Here is a 21,932-nt window from a genome sequence, read left to right on the forward strand (position 1 = left end):
CGCCAATTCTTCACAGGAGGTGCTATCTTGAATGTGAATGACTACATTATCTAGTAGCCAGTAGAAATTAAAACTGCAATTTCTCCCATCTTCACCCAAATCAGCAACTGACTGACTTTTTAAGCGAAAACTTTAAAATACATCCATCCAATTACTGGTATGCAAAAAAAAGCTATTGTACCCAGCCATCCTGTGGGGAACAAGGGAGAATTACAACTAATGGTGCAGCAGCTACTGTGGATCAATGAACGGTTGACAAGATTCCCAACGAGGACAAATTCAAACCAGAGCTCCTTCTAAATATATCTTTAATGAAACAAAAAAGTCATTTTCTGAAAAGTTACATTTTTTCCACTCAGATCATGTGCAAGAGGGCAGGAGATTACAACTCCTTTATAAACATTAGCACACCCTGTTCCACAGAATGTAATTCAATAATCAAAATTAGCTACAAATCACACATTAGAAACTACTGCATCATAGCCTTCACCCTTCAATACACACAAACTAAGTATTCAAAAGGTTTTTAAACGAGTCAAATCTGTCTGGCAGATGTGAAACTGGAGCAAAAATTGAACAATTTCTGCCACTGCAAATTTGCAGAATTTGAGGAACAATTAAATAAAGGGAAAAATAAACAATGTCAGTTTACCCTAAGTTCATTTTCAGAGAGCACAGTTTTAAAAACGACACCTTTCACCCTCTGGATGATCTCCTGATTTTCTTCATAGGGTGGCCTGCAAGGCACTTGGTTCCTCTCAGGGACATGACCGCCCATCAACACCCAGAAAGGGTTATCATACATTTTAGTCAGCTACGTTTTGGACATTAATAACTATTAGATATACTCCATAAAGCAGTGAAAGTGCATGATCAATTCTCAGATTCAGAAAACCTTTGGTAAGTCATTTAGTCATTACAAAAAAGTCAAGTGCAGAAGGTGTTGTGCTGATCAGGACAATTGGCAGGACACAATTTGTCAGCTCAGATGCTGGTGTTAGAATTTTTTTTTATATAATTGTCTGATAATAAAATATGTATAAAAATCTAGAAATAATAAAGCAACTGGCATCTTTTAGGGATATTCAGATGCTGGTTCAGTGAGAGTCTCAACCGTCTCTTCACTCGTTGTACCAACTCGATTCATCATCTGGAGGAGGGAGAAAAAAGGCCATTGAATCAGGGAAGAACGGCTACATTTAGTTCATCTTCCAGCACAACTTTTTCAAAAGCACATTACCTTTCAGAAATTCTGCAAAGCAACTTTCCACAAGATTCAAAATGTAAACCATCCCCCAATTCACAGTAAATTTGGAGCACAAGGTTGGAAACGGATTACCTCCTTGATCTTGATGTAGAAATATTTCTTCAGACTCTCTTCCTCACTGCGGAGCTATGGTATTTGTCGGAGTACCAAAGACCAAGCTGTTCTCTGGTTCCAGAGATGACTCGGATTAAAGTTTGTTTGTAGAAAGGGTATAGCAAGCAGCACCCCTGCTCACAAAACAACCTCCTGAGCTTGTCCAACTTTGACAAAGTAAATGCCACAGTGCCAGACAATTGGCTAAGTTTGATATTACTAGCGGGGATTCTTAAATGAGAGAATGTCAAAATTCAACAACTCTAAGTGTTTAAAAAGCCATTTTCATAGAATCTGGACATTGTAGCCTAATCTGACAAAATATTATTGGGTTAGGTGAACAAGTACTAATACTGACAGAATGACATTGTACATTTTCCATGGCATCCAAACCATGTTCACACAATAATTCAAAACAAGAGTGAAGTAGGATAGGTTTTTAAAATCTTGTCTATGGCATGGTAGCTGATCTCAAACATAGCAAGTTAGGAAACAGAATTCAATAAATCTGATCGTTTATGGACTAACACCATGAACAGTGATTGACAGCACTCCTGGATTGTCAAAACCCAATGTGTTCACTGGTGTCCTTCCAGAATGATCTTGCCCCTATACCTGCTTTCACACAATCCAGTCCCAAGGCCCACACCCCCAGGACAAAGCAGCCCCAGTAACTACCCTTTTACTTGGGGCAAAGGGAGACATGTCTGGCATGACAATTAAATGTGTGGGCCTCCTTCCTTGCCCTTTTAATGACAACGAACTAATGTGTGGAATGAATTTGGTGGAAACAAATGACATGGGTCAATTTATATAGGGAGAGAAAAAACCTCCCCTGACTGGGGATTCAGGCCATCTGTGGGTTTCTCCCAGTGATTCCTATACAACTACCCTGGAAACCTGCCGCCTTGGGGTAGGAGACCACAGAAGCTTATGAACAAAATGTTACATTCCAGAAAGATAAACCAAAATACAATGAAAGCAGGGGAGTATGTGGAACAAAATCCATTCTTTTCCTCTGGAATTAACTTGTCTTGTAGTCTCAAACATTACAAGATTACAGTAGATGAGCAAAACTGTAAAGCTCAATAGGTCAGACAACACATTTATCCAATAAAGCTGCTCTATGCTATTGTCCTAAACCTCCTGGAATCATCTACATGGAATGCTACTGATCCTGCCACAATTAATGCAGGATTACAAACCTGAAGGTTTTATCTGTGGCTATCCACCTGCTTTCCTGTAAAGATGCCCAACTTATTTAAACCCAGGGTGCTAATTATTCATCCTCCTAGAATCCTCAGGCCATCCAGAAGCAGTGGCTTTTATGCAGGTCCATTGCCACATTTTCTTCAGGCAAGCACCACCAGGTTTTACTGCTCCATACAGTACACACTGGATTCATTTTAGGATCCACAGGCTACAAGTTCTCATTTGGCAAATTCCTTAGTTAATTAGAATGATCACCATCTCGGTTTATCCAATTGCACAGATTCTTCCCGCTTCCCCGAGAACCACTTAACTCTTGCATGCAAGATCAGAAATGGAATCCATTACCCTAATCCAAGCAAACATTTTCAGCATTAATTTCAGAGAGGTTTTAGCAGATCCAATTTCCCAAAGTGTCAAATTACAACACAATTTATTAGCCACAATGGAACCTAGGAGGAGGAAGAAGAAATAGCAGAAGGATGTTTGGCAAAAAGCTTAGCAAAGCAGGTTGCTAAAGCAGATAGTGTAATTGCAATAAACTTTAATAGCATACCACACCTTGTAATAAAGGTTCACTGGTGACATCCAAGACCTAGAGAGATCAGTTGCATTAAATTATTTGTAGACATTAACCCCACTCACACAGGCACCATTTCCTGACCATGATGCTGGTCAAATCTTTAACTCTAAGCTGTGGCAATGCAAATATATTTCTGGATGCAGTGGAGTCCACCTAACTTCATATTGGTTGAAAACAGGACTTCATATTGAACAATATGCTGAGCACTTTTACATTTGAAATGAATAGCACCAACCTGCAAGAGTAACACTCCATTCTATTACAAAACAAAAATTGAAAGCCCTCCTTATATTGGTAACAAGACTGCAACTGAATAAACTGTACATTCACACCTACTCAGAAGTAGCCTGTGATTGACAAGGGATAAACTAACTTTTCATGCCAAGTCTAAATTGGGATTCAAAGCATTTTTTAAAATGGGCTAAGGACATTGCTGACAAATTTGTTGCCCATCCTTAATTGCCTTCGAGAAGGTGGGGAGCCAGCTGATATTCCTTTTCAACTTTTCTGCAATGGTTTGGTACAACCGAGTGACTCGCTAGGCTGTTTCAGAGGGCAGTTAAAGAGGGCATGTTGCTGTGGGTCTGGGTTCACATGGACATATTTCCTTTTGTTAGTGATGCAGATGATCAACTATAGTCTCGGTCACCATTACTGAAGTAAAGGCTTCACATGCTCGTCTAATCCATCTTCCTTCAAAAACAACATGCAAATAAATATTGGCCACTGTTGCAACCTGAAAAAAGTGGTCCCCAGTGAAGAAACTTGGGAAGCCTGTGAAGATGAAATTCCTTCAAGTGAAGACAGAAGGGCTAGTCACACAGTAACACACAAAAAATACAGGGTAAAAGTGCAATTTGTGTTTATGTAACAATTTGGAAAATAAAACACAGGACGACGACTGTGGTTAGCACATACACTGACACAGTTGCTTTTGTAATAAAAAGTTTAATTATATTCTATACCGAAATGTATAGAAAGAGTTAAGGAATTCTGCTAACCTCATAGCCATTTCCTGCCCAAAACATTTTCATTTCCTTACGGCTCCAGGCAGTCACAGCACAGGTGATGAGTGTACAGGGCACCAAGTAGAGCAGGGCAGGCTGAGCCATCGAAGTCAGGATCAGAGCTATAAATGTCAAAATCATGCCAACTGCATAAGCTGTAAAATGAAACAAAATTAAACATCGTGCCCCACTTTAACACTCTGCCAATAACATCCAAAAGTAAAGAGGAATTTGTCGATCTTTAAGTGAACTCTAGATTTATATGTATAACTATTTAAAGATCGCAAGTAAGATCCACCTGACCCCTGGACCCCCCAAACACAGGAATCAAGAAATTCCACTCCTTTCATTTTAGGCAATCAATTCTAAGATGAAAAGGGGAAAAAAAATTCCTTTCCAAGTTGATATGTATACAGCAGAAATAAACATAACACATTGGAATTTTTTTCTCTTCCTTGCACAACTGATCTGTTTTCCTTCCTATATTCCTGCCCGCCAGCCCCACACACAAATGGCCTTCAACTATCTTGGAACTGCCAACCATGATTAAATTAATGGTCAGCATGGGACACCCAAAAGCAAGGGTTGTTAATTAGGACCCAAGCCCAGGAAACTCACAGCACTGATGGTGTTTGAGATTTTATCCTTTGGATGAAAAGTTCAATAGCAGCTGGTCCCGCAGACAAAATTCCACAGCACAAACATCTTACCTAATATCTCTCCCTTACCCATTACCAGTGGCAGATTAGCTTGCCATTCATTTCATTGCAGTTTAAAATACATCTGAAATTAGGCAAATGCAACAGCCATTTTATACACAGCCAGATGCCACAAGTTATAAGATCATAAATCGGAGGAGTATGCCATGCCATTTGGTCCATCAAACCTGCTCTGCTATTCAAGATCATGGTTGATTTGATCTTGGCCTTAACTCTACTCTCCTGCCTGTCCCCCATAATCCTCAACTCTTTTGTCGATCAACTCAGCCTTGGACATATTCAATGACCCCGTCTCCACTGCTCTCTGTGGAAGAGAATTCCAAAGGTTAACAATCCTCAGAAGAAATTCCACCGGAAATGGCAAACTCATTTTGAAACTGTGTCCCCTAGTTCTGGATTCTTCCACAAGGAAGCATCCTTTCAGGATCTACCTTGTCAAGTCCCCTCAGAATCTTACATGCTTCAATGAGATCACCTCACTCATCTAAACTCCAATGAGTATAGGCCCAACCTTCCCATCTTTTCCTCAAGGCAACCCCTTCATCCCAGGAATCATTCCACTGAACCTTCTCTGAACTGCTTCCAAAGTATATCCCTCCTCAAATAAGCAGGCCAAAACTGTACACAGTACACCATGTGTAGTCTCACTGATGCCTAGTACAGCTATAGCAAGACTTCCCTAATTTTATACTCCATCCTCCTTGCAATAAAAGGTCAACATTCTATTTGCCTTCCTAATTACTTGCTGTACACACATCCTAACTCAGATTCGTATACAAGGACACCCAGATCCCTCTGGACCGCAGCATTCTGTAGTCTCTCGTCATGTCCCTAAGACATGTAAGAGATCATAAACTGTTTTGCTTATTTAAAAAGTAGACTTTGCTGAACCAAAAAAATGGCTACAGGTCACAAGATGGCTAGTTTCTGGAAATTTCAGAAAAGCTCAACCTTCATCCTTGTGGAATCTCACACCTCTCATTGTGAGGACATTACAATCAACAAAACCAGGGGTCAGCAGACAATCCGTCTCCCCAGCCTGGTCCTATAACAAAGGGGAAGCCATCAAAATAAAAACAAAAAACTACTGCGGATGCTGGAAATCCAAAACAAAAACAGAATTACCTGGAAAAACTCAGCAGGTCTGGCAGCATCGGTGGAGAAGAAAAGAGTCGACGTTTCGAGTCCTCATGACCCTTCAACAGAACTGAGTATAGTTAGGAGAGAGGTGAAATATAAGCTGGTTTAAGGGAGGGGTGGGGGGGAGAGAAGTTGGGGGGCGGGGGTGTGGTTGTAGGGACAAGCAAGCAGTGACAGGAGCAGATAATCAAAAGATGTCACAGACAAAAGGAACAAAGGGGTGTTGAAGGTGGTGATATCTAAGAGAATGTGCTAATTAAGAATGGATGGCAGGACACTCAAGGTACAGCTCTAGTTGGGGTGGGGTGGAAAGGCTGACAAGGTATTACAGTTATAGATTTAAAAATAATGGAAATAGGTGGGAAAAGAAAAATCTATATAAATTATTGAAAAAACAAAAGGGAGCGTTTCTTCCCCCTCCCTTTTGTTTTTTTCAATAATTTATATAGATTTTTCTTTTCCCACCTATTTCCATTATTTTTAAATCTACAACTGTAATACCTTGTCAGCCTTTCCACCCCACCCCAACTAGAGCTGTACCTTGAGTGTCCTGCCATCCATTCATAATTAGCACGTTCTCTTAGATAATATCACCACCTTCAACACCCCTTTGTTCCTTTTGTCTGTGACATCTTTTGATTATCTGCTCCTATCACTGCTTGCTTGTCCCTACAACCACACCCCCCCAACTTCTCTCACCCCACCTTAAACCAGCTTATATTTCACCCCTCTCCTAACTATACTCAGTTCTGCTGAAGGGTCATGAGGACTCGAAACGTCGACTCTTTTCTTCTCCACCAATGCTGCCAGACCTGCTGAGTTTTTCCAGGTAATTCTGTTTTTGTTTGGGAAGCCATCAAAACTTGTTATACCTGCAGAGGCACTCATTTATCTCTTAAGGTGAACAATAGATTTTGACCAGAGGCATACAAGGCACTTGTTAGTCTGCAAGTGACTCATTAATGGGCAGCATCACATGACCTAAGCTTCTGGCCTTTGGAAAGTTTTAATACATTTCCAGACTCACAACTAAGTCTGCTGTTTCAACTCCAGCCTGCAAACATCAAAGCAGACTTAAGACTGACCAACAGTCTACATCTAGTCTAAGCCTCCTTGAATCCTGGTTCTCTGGAAGATTGCTGCCATTGCCTGCTAAGCAGACCAAGTCTCTGTATACCAACCTCATCTCGCTACGTCACCAAAGGAATTCTGCAAAATTCTGCTTCAGGTAGCTAAATGTTGGTCCCCTATGAAGGAACCCTCACTGGTCTTGGACTTTCTGGACTCTGGCAATCACGTGAAATGATATCACACCTGTGGTACTTTTTCTTTAAGTTATTCACAGCTGTAAAAACTCCTCTTTCCCACCTTCTTATTCTGTGTACATGTGAAGTTGCAACCATTCCCCAGGTTTGAATGTGTGAATAAACTATATTTCTGATTAAACCCTAAAGAGTGTTTGCTGTAAGTCACTTTAAGAATTTACCTCTCAAACAGAGTTTGGGTAAACAGGCCACAGCTTATTTCAAAAATTAAAACACCTCTGCTTAAGGACAGACAGCAAACAAAGGAGTTCAGTTTTGCGTCCCTCACCTATCCGTAACAGTCCATTTAAATATTTTGCTTTTCTATTCTTCCTGCTAAAGTGACAATTTCACATTTTCCCACATTATAGTCCATCTGCCAACATTTTGCCCACTCACAACCCACCTATATCCCTTTGCAGACTCTTTGTATCCTCCTCAAAACTTGCTTTCCCACCATCGTATAGTCTGCAAATTTGGCTACCATAGTCCAGTGCCTTCATACAAGTCATTCATATAGATTGTAAATAGCTGAAGCCCCAGCACTGATCCCTGCAGCACTTGTTACAGTTTGACAACCTGAAAATGACATTTATCCCAACTTGGTTTCCTGTTAGTTAGCAACTCCTCCATCGATGCTAATATCACCCCAAACACCATGAGCTCTTTTCTTGTGCAGTAACCTTTTACATAGCACCTTATTGAATGCTTTTTGGAAATACAAATACAGTACATCTACTGGTCCCCCTTTATCCACCCTACTTGTTATATCCTCAAAGAGCTCCAACAAACGTGTCGAACACCATTTCCCTTTCACAAAACTATGTTGGCTCTGCCGAATGTATTTTGATTTTCTAAATGTCCTGCTACTGCTTCCTTAATAATGGATTCTAGCATTTTCCTCAGTGACAGGTGTTAAGACTAACTAGCCTATAGTTTCCTGCTTTGTCTCCTTCCTTCCTTGAATAATGGTGCTAATTTGCAGTTTCCAATCCGCTTTCCAGAATCTAGGGCATTTTGGAAGATTACAATTCATGCATCCACCATCTCTGCAGCCGCTTCCTTTAACACCCTAGAATGCAAGCCATCAGGTCCAAGGGATTTGTTAGCTTTTAGTCACAATAGTTATCCTAGCACTTTTTCCTCTAATGATCGTGATTGTTCCAAGTCCCTCCCTCCCTTTTGCTACCTGTTTTTCTATTATTCTTGTGATGCTTTGTGTCTTCTGTGAAGACAAATACAAAATACTTGCTTAAAGTTTCTGCCATTTCATTTTCCATTAACTCCCTAGTAAGAAACATAGAAAATAGGAGTAGGTCATTTGACCTTTCAAGCCTGCTCCGCCATTCTATATCATGGCTGATCCTCGATCTCAGTGCCATACTCCCATTCTCTCCCCATACCTCCTGACGCCTTTAGAGTCCAGAAATCTATTTTCTTCCTAAATATATTCAGGACTTGGCCTCCACAGCCTTCTGTGATAGAGAATTCCACAGGTTTACCACCTTCTGAGTGAAGAAGTTTCTCCTCTTCAGTCTTAAATGGTCTAGCCCGTATCCTGAGACTATGACCCCTCATTCTGGAACCCCCAGCCAGAAGAAATATCATCCCTGCATCCAGTCTGTCCATCCCTGTCAGAATTTTATATGTTTTAATGAGATCTCCTCTCATTCTTCTAAACTCCAGTGAATACAGGCCTAGTCGACCCAATCTCTCTTCATATGACAATCCTGCCATCCCAGGAATGGCACTGCCCCATGGCAAGTATATCCTTTCTTAGATAAGGAGACCAAAACTGCACACAATACTACAGGTGTGGTCTCTCCAAGGCCCTGTACAGCTGCTGAAAGACATCCTTGCTCCTGTACTCAAGTCCTGTCACAATGAAGGCCAACATACCATTTGCCTTCTTAACTGCTTGCTGCACCTGCATGCTTGCTTTCGGTGATTGGTGTACAAGGACACCCAGGTCCTTTTGTACATCAACATTTCCCAATCTATCACCATTTAAATAATACTCTGCCATTGTTTTTCCTACCAAAGTGGATAACTTCACACTTATCCACATTATACTGCATCTGCCAGGTATTTGCCCATTCACTCAACCTGTCTAAATCACCTTGAAGCCCAACATCCTCCGCTTCACTCACATTCCCAAGTTTCGTGTCGTCAGCAAACTTGGAAATATTACATTTGGTTCCCTCATCCAAATCATTAATATAATAGTTGGGGTCCAAGCACTAATCCCTGCGGTACCCCACTAGTCACTGGCTGCCACTCCGAAAAAGACCCTTTTATTCCTACTCTGTTACCTGTCTGCTAACCAATTTTCAATCCGTGCCAACATATTACCCCAATCCCTTATGCTTTAATTTTACACACTAACCTCTTTTGCGGGGTTTTATCAAAAGCTTTCTGAAAATCCAGATATACCACATCCACTGGTTCTTCCTTATTTATTCTGCTAGTTATGTCCTCAAAATACTCCAGTAGGTTTGTCAAACATGATTTTCTCTTTCATAAATCCATGTTGACTTTGTCTAATCCCACGGATATTTTCTAAGTGTCCTGTTATCACATTGTTGAAAATAGAGAGTCTAGTATTTTCCCTACTACTGATGTTAGGTTAACCGGTCTGTAATTTGCTGCTTTTTCCCTCTTTTTTTTTTTAAAATAGTGGAATTGCATTTCCTACCCTCCAATTTGCCAGGACTGTTCCAAAATTCTGTAGATTCTGGAAGATGAATCTGCAGAAGGATTTGGACAGGTTAGGAGAATGGGCAAAGAAGTGGCAGATAGAAGGGGAAGTGTGAGGTCATGCACTTTGGTAGGAAGAAGAGGCATAGATTATTTTCTAAACGGGGAGAGAATTCAGAAATCTGAAGTGCAAAGGGACTTGGGAGTCCTAGTCCACGATTCTCTTCAGGTTAACTTGCAGGTCGAGTTGGTAGTTAGGAAGGCAAATGCAATGTTGGCATTTATTTCGAGAGGACTAGAACATAAAAGCAGGATGTGCTGCTGAGGCTTTATAAGGCTCTGGTCAGACCACATTTAGAATATTGTGAGCAATTTTGGGCCCCGTATCTCAGGAAGGATGTTCTGGCCCTGGAGAGGGTCCAGAGGAGGTTCACGAGAACGATCCCAGGAATGAAAGGCTTAACATATGAGGAACGTTTGAGGACTCTGGGTCTATACTCGATGGAGTTTAGAAGGATGAGGGGGGTTCTGATTGAAACTTACAGAATACTGAAAGGCCTGGTTAGAGTGGACGTGGGGAAGATGTTTCCATTAGTAGGAGAGACTAGGACCCGAGGGCACAGCCTCAGAGTAAAGGGAAGACTTTTTAGAACAGAGATGAGGAGAAACTTCTTTAGCCAGAGAGTGGCGAATCTATGGAATTCATTGCCACAGAAGGCTGTGGAGGCCAGGTCATTGAGTGTATTTAAAACCAAGATAGATAGGTTCTTGATTGGTAAGGGGATCAAAGGTTACGGGGAGAAGACGGGAGAATGGGGTTGAGAAACTTATCAGCCGTGATTGAATGGCGGAGCAAACTCGATGGGCCAAACGGCCTAATTTCTGCTCCCATGTCTTATGGTCTTATGACAACCAATATACCCACTATTTCCATGGCCACATCCTCTCAGATACCAACACTCACTATTGCTCCTCTTTTCCTTACATTTGTAGAAGCTTTTATTGTTCGTTTTTATATTTCTTGTTAGTTTACTCTCATCCTTCTCAGAGTCTCTTTCAATAAAGATATTCTATTCAGTTATGAAATATCTCCCTAAATGCTTCTCTAGAGTCCTATCTTTTAACCTATTTCCCATTCCACTTTAGCCAGCCCCATCATCACAAACATAAAGGCAATCTGAAGGGCAAGAACTAGTTTCAGACCCAAATTTCTGACCCTCAAACTGAACGTGAAATTCTACCATATTATCACTCTTAACTAGAGATTCATTTACAATGAGGACATTAATCAATCATGCTTTCATTACACATTATCAGGTCCAAAATAGCCTGATCCCTGCCTGGTTCCAGAACGTACTGTTCCAAGAAACTGTTCCGAATACACCCTCAACTCATCCACCAGGTTACTTTTGCCAATTTGATTCATCCAATGATGATTAAAATCTCCCACAAATATTGCAATATCTTCCTTACAAGCTCCAAGTAAATCTCGATTTATACTGTTAAGCAGCCTATAAACTCTCATCGGTGACTTCTCTCCTTTGCTATTTTGTATCTCCACCTACACTGACTCTACATTTTGATCCTCCAAAACAAGATCATTTCCCAGTCCTATGCTGATCTTATCCTTTGTTAACAGAGCCCCCCTTCTTTTCCTTTCTGCCTGTCCTTCCAAAATATCAAATACCCTCGAATATGCTGGGCCCAGCCATGGTCACTTTGCAACTATACCTTTAAGGCCAACATTTCATACTCATTTATTTCCATTTGTTCTATCAATTCATCCAACTTGCTAAGAACGCCACAGGCATCCAGATAAAGAGTTTTAATTCTGTCTTTTTTTAAACCATTTTTGCTAACTCTCACCTTATTTGCTGGAGCACACTTATGTTTGTGCGCTCTGTCCCTTCCTGTAACACTCTGGTTATTATCCACATTGCTACCTTGCACTATTGGCTAGTCCTTTCTCCTTCTAATTCTCCCCTCAAATGCACCCTCCCCCACTATTCTGTTTATGTAACCAGGGCTGTAGAGAGGGCTTTAAATTATTTGCCAGGACACTAATCCCAGCATGGTTCAGGTGAAGGCCACTCCAATGGTACAGCTCCCTCTTTCCCCAATACTGATACCAGTATCCCATGCATCAAAACCCATTTCTCCCACACCAATCCTTAAGCCAAGCATTAAACTTTCTGAACTTATTTACCCCATGCGATTTGTTCATAGCTCATGTAGTAATCCAGAGATTATCTTTGTGGTCCACTTACTTAAATGTGAAGCCAAGATATTTGAGATCTAAACGCAAATGCTTTTTTTCCCTGTCCCTCCGATCCAACTACTCCAGATCCAGATTAGATTAGGCAACAGTAAAGATTCTCTTCATTTTTCTCAGAACATTGAATGAGGGACATCTCAACCATATTTTTCAGACAAGACTTTGGAACATTAATTCACTGCCATCTACTGACCCTTATTCACGAGCATAGATTGAATCAAAACTATTTCCTCGGTATCCTCAATTTGTTTTGCAAATTTTTTTTTTTACCTATAGTGCACAAAATAAAATAGATGTTGAAGGTATTTGTCTGCAAATCAAATCTTCGGCAATAAGCAACCAACAGTCCTGTAAGAGAATAGGGCACCATCAAAACTGGAACAAAAATTACAAATGTTATGTGAATTATATAACAATTTATAACTCAAACTTTCAATTTTTTGCAGTTAAAACACCATAATTTCCTCTTTTACAGTTTGCTCTATGAAGTTAGCATCACGCAGGCCTGCTGAATCTGCAGCACAAAGAGCAGCATTTGATACTGAAGCATTTCAATTTAACCCTTGAAGATATATCTGAACTGTGAAACTTTTATCTCTACTTCAACTTATGCCAATCACCTGGAACTTAAATTCCAGCAATTACCATGCTGCATCCCAAATCTTTAACTTGTTCAGAATTTCACAGCACATCTCCAATCCTGTAGAACCTGGCTCCACCCACTGTACAATCAAACCCTCAGCAATACTTCTATCTTCCTACAACTTTGAATTAATCATCATTTCCCACCTGGCAGCTAATCTTTCAACTAGCTGCTACTTGATCTGAAACCACTCAAATCCCATGCTGCACACGCTCCTTGCCTTCAAAAATTTCCTAAATTTACTATTTAAACCCCCGCCATTCCTCCTTCCTCCTGAAGAATATCCATAAACCACCCCCACGATATTTAAAAGCAGTGAATTTTTTTCCTTTGTTGCAGGCATTATATAAACGAACCTTGTTACAAAAGTTAGTTACCACTGAAAAATACTAAATTCATAGTATACTGGAATTAACTTAACAAAAACAGTCACTTCTATTTTTGGTGTTCATACAGCGGGTCAAGGCAGCAGCTCACCGCCACCTTTTCAGGGCAACTAGGGATGGGCAATAAATGCTGGCCCACCAACGAAGCTCACATCCCATGAATGAAAAAAAAACTTACTGTAATCCATGAATTGATAGAGGCTGAAGTGTGATTAATAGACCTCAAGTTACAAGGCAGCATTTTAGAAATGTAGCACCTTCCCAATGAGACAAGCAGAACCCGGTTCCAATGAGCTGGGTGGGGCAAATACATTGGAAGAAAAGTCTCAGGGCTGGGCTATTGGATGAAATGAGCTCTAGTAGCTTTTTAAAAACCAGTTTACCAACTAGCACAGGAGAAACATTATTTATTCTTCCTTTGTAACACTAGCAACAAATTGAGAGAAAAAAGTAGTTGTGGATTTTTAAAAGTCTGTTGGGGGCAATCCATTTCATTAATTGGCCCATTTTTCATGCTTAGCTGACATATTCAATACAATATTCACCTTGGACCTGTACAGCAGATAGAATTCAAAATTAAAATATTGGTACCTCAAGTTCCCCCACTGCACAGATGAGCCTAACAAACATGGGATTTATATGCAATGATAGGTTGCAGGTTTGCAATGTCCCCAGCTGTCACCAAGTAATTCCAGTGATGGAGAAATGCAGAAATATTTTTACTCACCAGGCACAATAATATCTCCAAATCCCAGCAAAGAAAATGGCATTCCACATATGGTTGCAACAGATGTCACCAATCTCGGCACTCTGATAACCACAGGCAACTATAAGAAACATAACAATGGTCAGTGAGGCACAGGGGTTAATTGACTGCTCTCAAATTGACAAGAGCTGCAGCAAGTAGAGGATTGGCCTGTTAACCGTGACACTTCAATTTTTTTATGCTTTTGCTAAACTAGGTTTTTTAAAGTAAAAAAAACTCACTATTCGTTACACCCAGATAATATGTTTAATCTGTGCACACAGCTGCATGGAATTCTCACCTAGCAAGCTGGAAACCACATCCCAATAATGGTTTATAAAAAGAACACAGGCACTCAGTTCACAGCCACACTAGTTTAGTAAGAACAGGTGATATGAGATTGATTTACCCTCCCCCACCACAATCACCTCACCACTGGAAAGCACTGTTCTGCTAAGCAGTTTGGCACGTTAAATGCTGAGAAAAGTAAGCTTATTAGAACAGATCAGGTTATCGGAGGGAAGTTTACAGCTGATTACACAGGTAAGGTGTCAGGTGTTCAACCAGCAAGATTTCCCCAAAAATTCCAAGTTGTTAAAACACTGCGGAAATGAAAGTCAGCAAGCAGCTAGCAACTTACACACAAAGGCTAGTTTTGCAGTCAGCTGCAAAATGATGGTATTCATGGCTGACCTCAAAAAAAGTGGCCCAATCTATTGTGGATTTCCCCTTCTGAAACGTCAGTTTGAATTTGCTGCCAAGTCACGAGGATTTCTAAACATCCAAGCGACAGTGATGTCATCAAGCAGAGTAAGCAGCCAATCACACTCAAGAATTTACTTCCTGGTTTCTTGGGGTGTGAAGTTTCACTTTTAATTAAACATTTTAAACAGCCAAAATAAACGATTGGGACACACATGGGGCAGAATTTCACCCACGTCAGGTGGGCACAGTCAGGAAGCTGACTATGATCAGGGCCAGAATGCAATTTCACGTTGGTGGGCCGCCCAGCGTGAAACGCAAGAGGCAGCGCTGCCTGTGCAGGCAGGGGGAGGAGGGCAAGTGCAACCTTCGCTCATGCACGCTTCATAATCTCCCCGAGGCACAGCGCTGCCTCAGGGAGATGGAGATATGAAAAGAAAATGTAATGAAACACGTCCCCTCATGTGACTGTCACATGAGCAGGCACATGTTAGTAACGAAAAATTAAAGTTTTGATTTTATTTGCCTTTGGAAACCTTATCCCGCCCGTGGATGGGGTTTCCAAAAAAGTTCAAAGGCCACTTGGCCTTTTCGCCTGCCCGCCAACCATAAGGTTGGACGGGCAGCAAAAAATTTCTTGTAATTAACTTTTTAATGGTCTTAATAGGCCTTTTAATTGTCGGTGGACGTGCTGCCATTCCAGCTCATGCCTGCCAACCAAAACATCGCGCGAGATGACATCGGGACACTCGACCAACGCCATTGCACGCCATTTTACACTCAGTCAGGGCGGGCTTTGACAAAGATATAAAGTTAAGTTTTCCAGGGTCAGGGGTTTTCCAGCAGTAAATGTGAACTTAGTACACTGTTGAAACCCAGTGACACTTCATTCAACAAGCTGCAACCTTTTCAACTCCTTTTACAATGAGGCCAATAGCATAAAAGGCAAATTCTCAGTGATTTTAATTTTTTTTTTTTGTAAAAATATACTTTATTCATAAAATATCTTCAATCACATTCAAAACCATTTCAAAAACAACATTACAAGGGTACAATCCAGGTTAAACTTTTACAAAATGTATCACCAGGTGCATCAGTACAAACAATATTACAATCATTTACAGCCTTTCATTTTGATCTGTACAGCCCGAGGGGCTCTAAACAGTTCCCAGTCTCTCGGTGCGCTGTGGTAGAAAGGTCTTAGACAGCGACCCTTCCCCATTGCGCCTTTGCGGCAGCTGCCCCAAGCTTTAGTGCGTCCCTCAGCACGTAGTCCTGGACTTTGGATTGTGCCAGTCCGCAACAATCGGTCGGGGACAACTCTTTGTGCTGGAAGACCAACAAGTTTCGGGCAGACCAAAGCGCGTCTTTCACCGAGTTGATGATCCTCCAGCTGCAGTCGATGTTTGTCTCGGTGTGTGTCCCTGGGAACAGCCCGTAGAGCACAGAGTCCTGTGTCACAGAACTGCTCGGGATGAACCTCGACAGCAACCACTGCATCTCTCTCCAGACTTTCTTTGCAAAGGCACAATCCACAAGGAGGTGAACAACGGTCTCTTCCCCACCACAGCCACCTCGAGGGCAACGTGCAGAGGGGGTGAGACTCCTGGCGTGTAGGAAGGATCTGACGGGGAGGGCTTTTCTCACCACCAGCCAAGCTACGTCTTGGTGCTTGTTGGAAAGTTCTGGCGATGAGGCATTCTGCCAAATGACTTTGACAGTCTGCTCGGGGAACCATCCCACAGGGTCCACCCTCTCCTTTTCCCTCAGGGCCTCTAGGACGTTACGTGCTGACCACTGCCTGATGGACTTGTGGTCAAAGGTGTTTTTCTGCATAAATTTTTCCACCAGGGACAGGTGGTACGGCACGGTCCAACTACTTGGAGCGTTCCGCGGCAGCGTGGCCAGACCCATCCTTCGCAACACCGGGGACAGGTAGAACCTCAGCACGTAGTGACACTTGGTGTTTGCGTACTGAGGGTCTACGCACCGCTTGATGCAGCCACACACAAAGGTGGCCATCAGTATGAGGGCGATGTTGGGCACGTTTTTTCCCCCTTTATCCAGAGGCTTGTACATCGCGTCCCTGCAGACACGATCCATTTTCGACCTCCAGATAAAGCGGAAGATGGCTCGAGTGATCGCCATCGCGCAGGAGTGTGGAATGGGCCAGACCTGCGCCACGTACAGCAACAGCGAGAGTACCTCACACCTGATGACCAGGTTCTTACCCGCAATGGAGAGGGAGCGTCGCTCCCACATGCCCAGTTTCCTTTTCACCATAGCCACTCGCTCCTTCCAGTTTCTAACGCATGCCCCGGTCCCTCCGAACCATATCCCCAGCACCTTCAGGCCGTCAGCCCTGACAGTGAAGGGGACAAAGGATCGGTCAGCCCAGTTCCCAAAGAACATGGCCTCGCTCTTCCCACGATTTACCTTGGCTCCCGAGGCCAGTTCGAACTGGTCGCAGACGTGCATCAGTCTGCGCACCGACAGCGGATCCGAGCAGAAAACGGCGACGTCGTCCATGTACAGGGAGGCTTTTACCTGAGTGCCTCCACTGCCTGGGATCGTCACTCCTCTTATGCCCGGATCCTTCCTGATGGACTCGGCAAAGGGTTCTATGCAGCACACGAAAAGGACAGGCGAGAGAGGACAGCCCTGCCTGACTCCAGATTTAATCGGAAAGCTATCTGTTTCCCACCCATTGATTGAGACTGCGCTACTGATGTTAGTGTAGAGCAGTTGGATCCAATTTCGAATTCCCTCCCCAAAGCCCATTTTGGAGAGCACATCCCCCATGTAGGTGTGCGATATTCTGTCAAAGGCCTTCTCCTGATCCAAGCTGATGAGGCAGGTATCCACACCCCTGTCCTGTACATAGGCAATCGTATCCCTGAGCAGCGCCAGGCTGTCAGAGATCTTCCTGCCTGGCACAGAGCAGGTCTGGTCAGGGTGAATCACCAATTCCAGAGCGGATTTGACCCGGTTGGCGATGACCTTGGACAGAATCTTATAGTCCACATTCAACAGTGAAATGGGTCGCCAATTTCTAATTTCCTCCCTTTCCCCCTTGTGCTTGTAGATGAGGGTGATGATGCCTTTCCTCATGGATTCTGACATGCTGCCGGCCAGGAGCATACTCTCGTACACTTCTAGCAGGTCTGGGCCGATCAAGTCCCACAGAGCCGAATACAACTCCGCCGGCAGGCCGTCGCTTCCGGGGGTTTTACTCTTCTCGAAGGACTCGAGGGCCTTAGTCAGTTCGTCAGGAGTTAGCGGTTTGTCTAGGCTCTCCCGCGTACTGTGGTCTAAGACCTCCGTGATAGAGGACAGGAAGGACTGGGAGGCCGTGCTGTCCGTGGGCTTAACGTCATACAGTCCGGCATAAAAGGATTTGCTGATCCTCAGAATGTCGGACCGTGATGACTTTACTGAGCCGTCTTCTTCCTTCAGGCTGCTGATCACAGAGCGCTCTCTGTGTACCTTTTGGAAGAAGAAACGTGAGCACGTCTCATCCTGCTCCACGGAGCGGACTCTGGAACGGAAGATGATCTTGGAGGCCTCCGAGGCAAAGTGCGAGGCTTGCTGGCCCTTCACCTCTTGGAGCTCCTCCTTGACATCGACCCCCATCGACTGCAGCCGGAGCAGATTCTGCATCTTTTCCTGGAGTCGGGACATTTCCCTCTGTTCCTTTCTAGCTTTCTGGGTGCCTTTGCGGATGAAAAACCTCTTGATGCTTCCCTTGATCACTTCCCACCAGTGTGTCAGGGACTCAAAGAGGGGTTTCACGGTTCTCCAACCTTTGTAATCCCTCTTGAGCTCCTCAATGTTCTCTGGGGTCAGCAGTTGCACATTTAGCTTCCATGCCCCCCTGCCCACCCTCAGGTCTTCCTCCAAGTGGCAGTCCGCCAGTAGGAGGCAGTGGTCAGAGAAGAACACCGGCTTGACGTCGGTGGATCTGACTGTGAATGCACGGGACACAAACAGGAAGTCTATCCTGGAACGAATGGACCCGTCTGGCCGCGACCAGGTGTATCTACGCTGCGCTCCGTCTGCAGGGTTGCTGAAGACGTCGTGCAGCTTGGCATCCTTAACTGTTTCCATCAGGGATCTGGACGTAGCGTCCAATCTGCTTCCGGCCCTGCCGGATCGTCCAGCCGCATCGATGATGCAGTTGAAGTCCCCGCCCAGAATGACCGGCCTGGAGGTCGCCAGCAGCAGTGGGAGCTGCTGAAAAACCTCCAGCCGCTCAGCCCCTTGTGCCGGGCCATACACGTTAATTAACCGGAGTGGAGCGTTCTTGTACATTACGTCTGCTACGAGGAGTCGCCCGCCCACCACCTCCTTGACCTCGGAGACGGTGAAGTTGCCTCCCCGCAGCAGAATACCCAGGCCGGAGGAACGAGAGTCGTTTCCGCCCGACCAGATCGATGGCCCGTGGGACCACCATCGTGACCATTGCCTGTAGGAGCTGAGGTGCGGTATCGCACACTCCTGCAGAAACAACAGGTCAGCTTTGACCTTGGCTAGGTAGTCCAAGGTCGCAACACATCGCGTAGTAGATTTAATGCTACGCACATTTATGGATACAATCTTTAAACCCATTTTAAAGCATTTATTCTCCTACCAAACCCACTGTCTCTGAGAGTCCCAGACCTTTAGTCTGCTCCTTCATACCCGTAGTGAGCTCAAATTCCTTCACTTTGGATGGGCTGAGGTAGATCTCCTTGGCCGTGTTCTGCTCCAGTGGCATCTGGAGGTTCACGTAGAGAGCGGGTTTTGAGATGACCTTTGCTGGAGAAGCTTCTCCAAAACTCACCCCCTCTGGGGTGTTGCTGTTCCCGGCTTCCTGGAGCTGGGGTGCGATGATTGCCTCACTGCTCCCAGATTCCAGGGGCTGTGGTGCACTGGCCTCCTCAGGTTGCAGGCAAAGTTGGGGTGCGCTGGTCTCCTTGTTGTCTCCAATTTTCTGGAGCTCGGGTGTCTCGTCCTCCAACGCCCTGGAGCTTTGCCGCCTCTTCTGTCGGTGCCGCTCTGGCACTTCATCATCCGAAGAGCTGCTGCCCTTGTCATCTGTGTCGGATGGGAGACGCCTCTTGCCGCTTCTCTGGGAAACGCCTTTGCTTCTTCTTCGCTCCCTCTTACTTTTCTTGTTCTTCACCGTCCGCCACTCCCCCTGCTGCTTTTCCACTGCTGCCTCCTCCTCCATTGATTCGCTGTCCTGAGGACTGGGAGGTCCAGGGGGTAGTGCTGTTGATTGGCTCTCTGTTGCCTCAATCTCTTTCTCCACCTTGTCTCTCTCTGTGTCCTCCTTTGTCCCGTTGAGCTCCCTGGGGGCCTTGGTGGTTGGAGTGACACGGAACCTTTCTTCTGCTTCCCCCTGGTCGGCTTTGGCTGCCTGTGCGTAAGTACGGCAGCGTTTGGGGCAGGTCCTGTAGAGGTGACTTGCCTCGCCACACAGGTTGCAGCACTTGGCCTGTTTGCAGTCTTTTGTCTGGTGCCCTTCCTGTTTGCAGATCTTGCAGAGGGAGGCGCTGCAGTTGGCCGCCACATGACCGGCCTTGCCGCATGAGCGACAATGCTTGGGTTGCCCAGCGTAGACCAGGTAGCCACGGTTTCCCCCGATAGCGAAACTGGAGGGAGGGTGGAAAATGGCTCCCTTACCATCGGTCTTTAGCGTGACCTTAAACAGGCGTTTGCCTGTCCAGATCCCCAAGTCGTCTCGAATCTCGGTGCCGCTCCCCACCTTATCGAAGTACCTGGTGAGGAAGGTGACCACGTCGGCGACAGGGACGAAGGGGTTGTACACATGCACCATCACCTCACGTTCCCGTTGCAACGGCAGAGAAAAGTGCGGCTCCGCCGTCAGGATCTTCATCTCCGGCAGGTCTCTCTTCTCCTCGAACACCCTCAGGAGCCGGACGCAGTCTGCCACTCGCTTGATTGATTGCAGTCTGGGAGATCTTCAACAGCCCACCCTCTGGAGAAGCACAAGAATCACGGACAGCAATTTCTGGATTCCCACATTTAACTGCGTATGTGCAGATTTCAGAAGTCGCTGACCGTGGACCCCGATAGAACTCAAGAACACAAGAAATAGGAGGAGTAGTTTCACCATCAGTGCTATCATAAAATCTCGGCCATCTCGCCGTTTGAGATTAAATACAAATATGCAAATTAGGAGTAGTTCATTCGGCCTCTCAAGCCTGCTTTGCCATTCAATACGATCATGTCTGATTGTGGCCTCAACTCCACATTCTGCCTACCCTGATAATCTTAACCTCATTTGTTAATCAAGAATCTATCTCCCTCTGACATTGCCTCCACTGCTCTTTGGGGGGAATTCCAAAGATTCACAACCCTCAAAAAAATTTCTCCTCATCTCCATCTTAAATGGGAGACCCTTATTTTTAAACTGTGGCCTCTAGTTCTAGTCTATTAAATGGGTACAGACCCAGCCTGTCCAACCTTTCCTCATAAGATAAACCCCACCCCTGCTCCTATCCAACCCAACACCCCTCCCACCAACCCCACGACTCAGTCAAGTGAATCTTCTCCAAACTGCTTCTAACACATTATATCCCAAATAAGGAGGCCAAGACTTACACGGAAAGTTTAGGCTAACTATATTTTGGTTAAAAAATGAGTTGATAATTTTATAGGTCTGAAAGTAAAACTGTCCCCTTTGGTGTCAGGAATACAAGCTGGACTCCTACAAAGTAACTTTCCCCTTTTCCTAATTAGTGTTTGGAATTCTCCTCCCCAGGCAGCAGTGGAGGCTGAGTCATCGATTATATTCAAAGCTGGATTAGACAGATTTTTGATCGACTAGAAAATCAAGGGCAGAATTTTCACCTCAGCGGGCGGACAAGCGACCCACTCAAGCATGAAATGGCGCGTGTTGACATCGGGCGAGCTTCCTGGCATCAACACAGTTCAGTCAGCAGGTGCACACGGGAATTGGCAGCGTGCCCGCCGACAATTAAGAGGCCTGCAAAGGCCGTTAAAGTATCAATTAAGTTAAATTTTTCGCTGCCCGCCCAACCTTACGTTTGTTGGACAGGCGAAAAGGCCAAGCGGCCTTTGGGTTTTTTTGGAACCCTTATCCATGGGCGTGATGGAGTTTCCAACATCCAAAAAAAAATTTTTAAATTTTACT

The 21,932-nt window shown here is 44.3% G+C and overlaps 1 protein-coding gene across 4 annotated transcripts in view; it reads right to left on the bottom strand.

Annotated features, from left to right (window-relative positions):
- Positions 1–302: 302 nt before the first annotated feature.
- sppl2a (signal peptide peptidase like 2A) overlaps positions 303–21,932 on the bottom strand; it is a 41,009-nt gene continuing 19,379 nt past the window's right edge. For 2 of the 4 annotated variants that reach the window (XM_078530185.1, XM_078530183.1), the window contains 5 exons: positions 14,051–14,150; positions 12,565–12,642; positions 4,154–4,314; positions 3,131–3,164; positions 303–1,150 (listed from right to left, as the gene is read on the bottom strand). In XM_078530185.1, coding sequence (XP_078386311.1) covers positions 1,122–1,150; positions 3,131–3,164; positions 4,154–4,314; positions 12,565–12,642; positions 14,051–14,150 — 402 coding nt within the window. In that variant the 3' untranslated portion in view covers positions 303–1,121. The remainder of the gene's footprint in view (positions 1,151–3,130; positions 3,165–4,153; positions 4,315–12,564; positions 12,643–14,050; positions 14,151–21,932) is intronic. The other 2 variants (XM_078530184.1, XM_078530182.1) reach the window with 1 other exon arrangement.

The sequence above is a fragment of the Cetorhinus maximus genome, chromosome 26, assembly GCF_964194155.1.
Source record: "Cetorhinus maximus chromosome 26, sCetMax3.hap1.1, whole genome shotgun sequence".
NCBI lineage: Eukaryota > Metazoa > Chordata > Chondrichthyes > Lamniformes > Cetorhinidae > Cetorhinus > Cetorhinus maximus.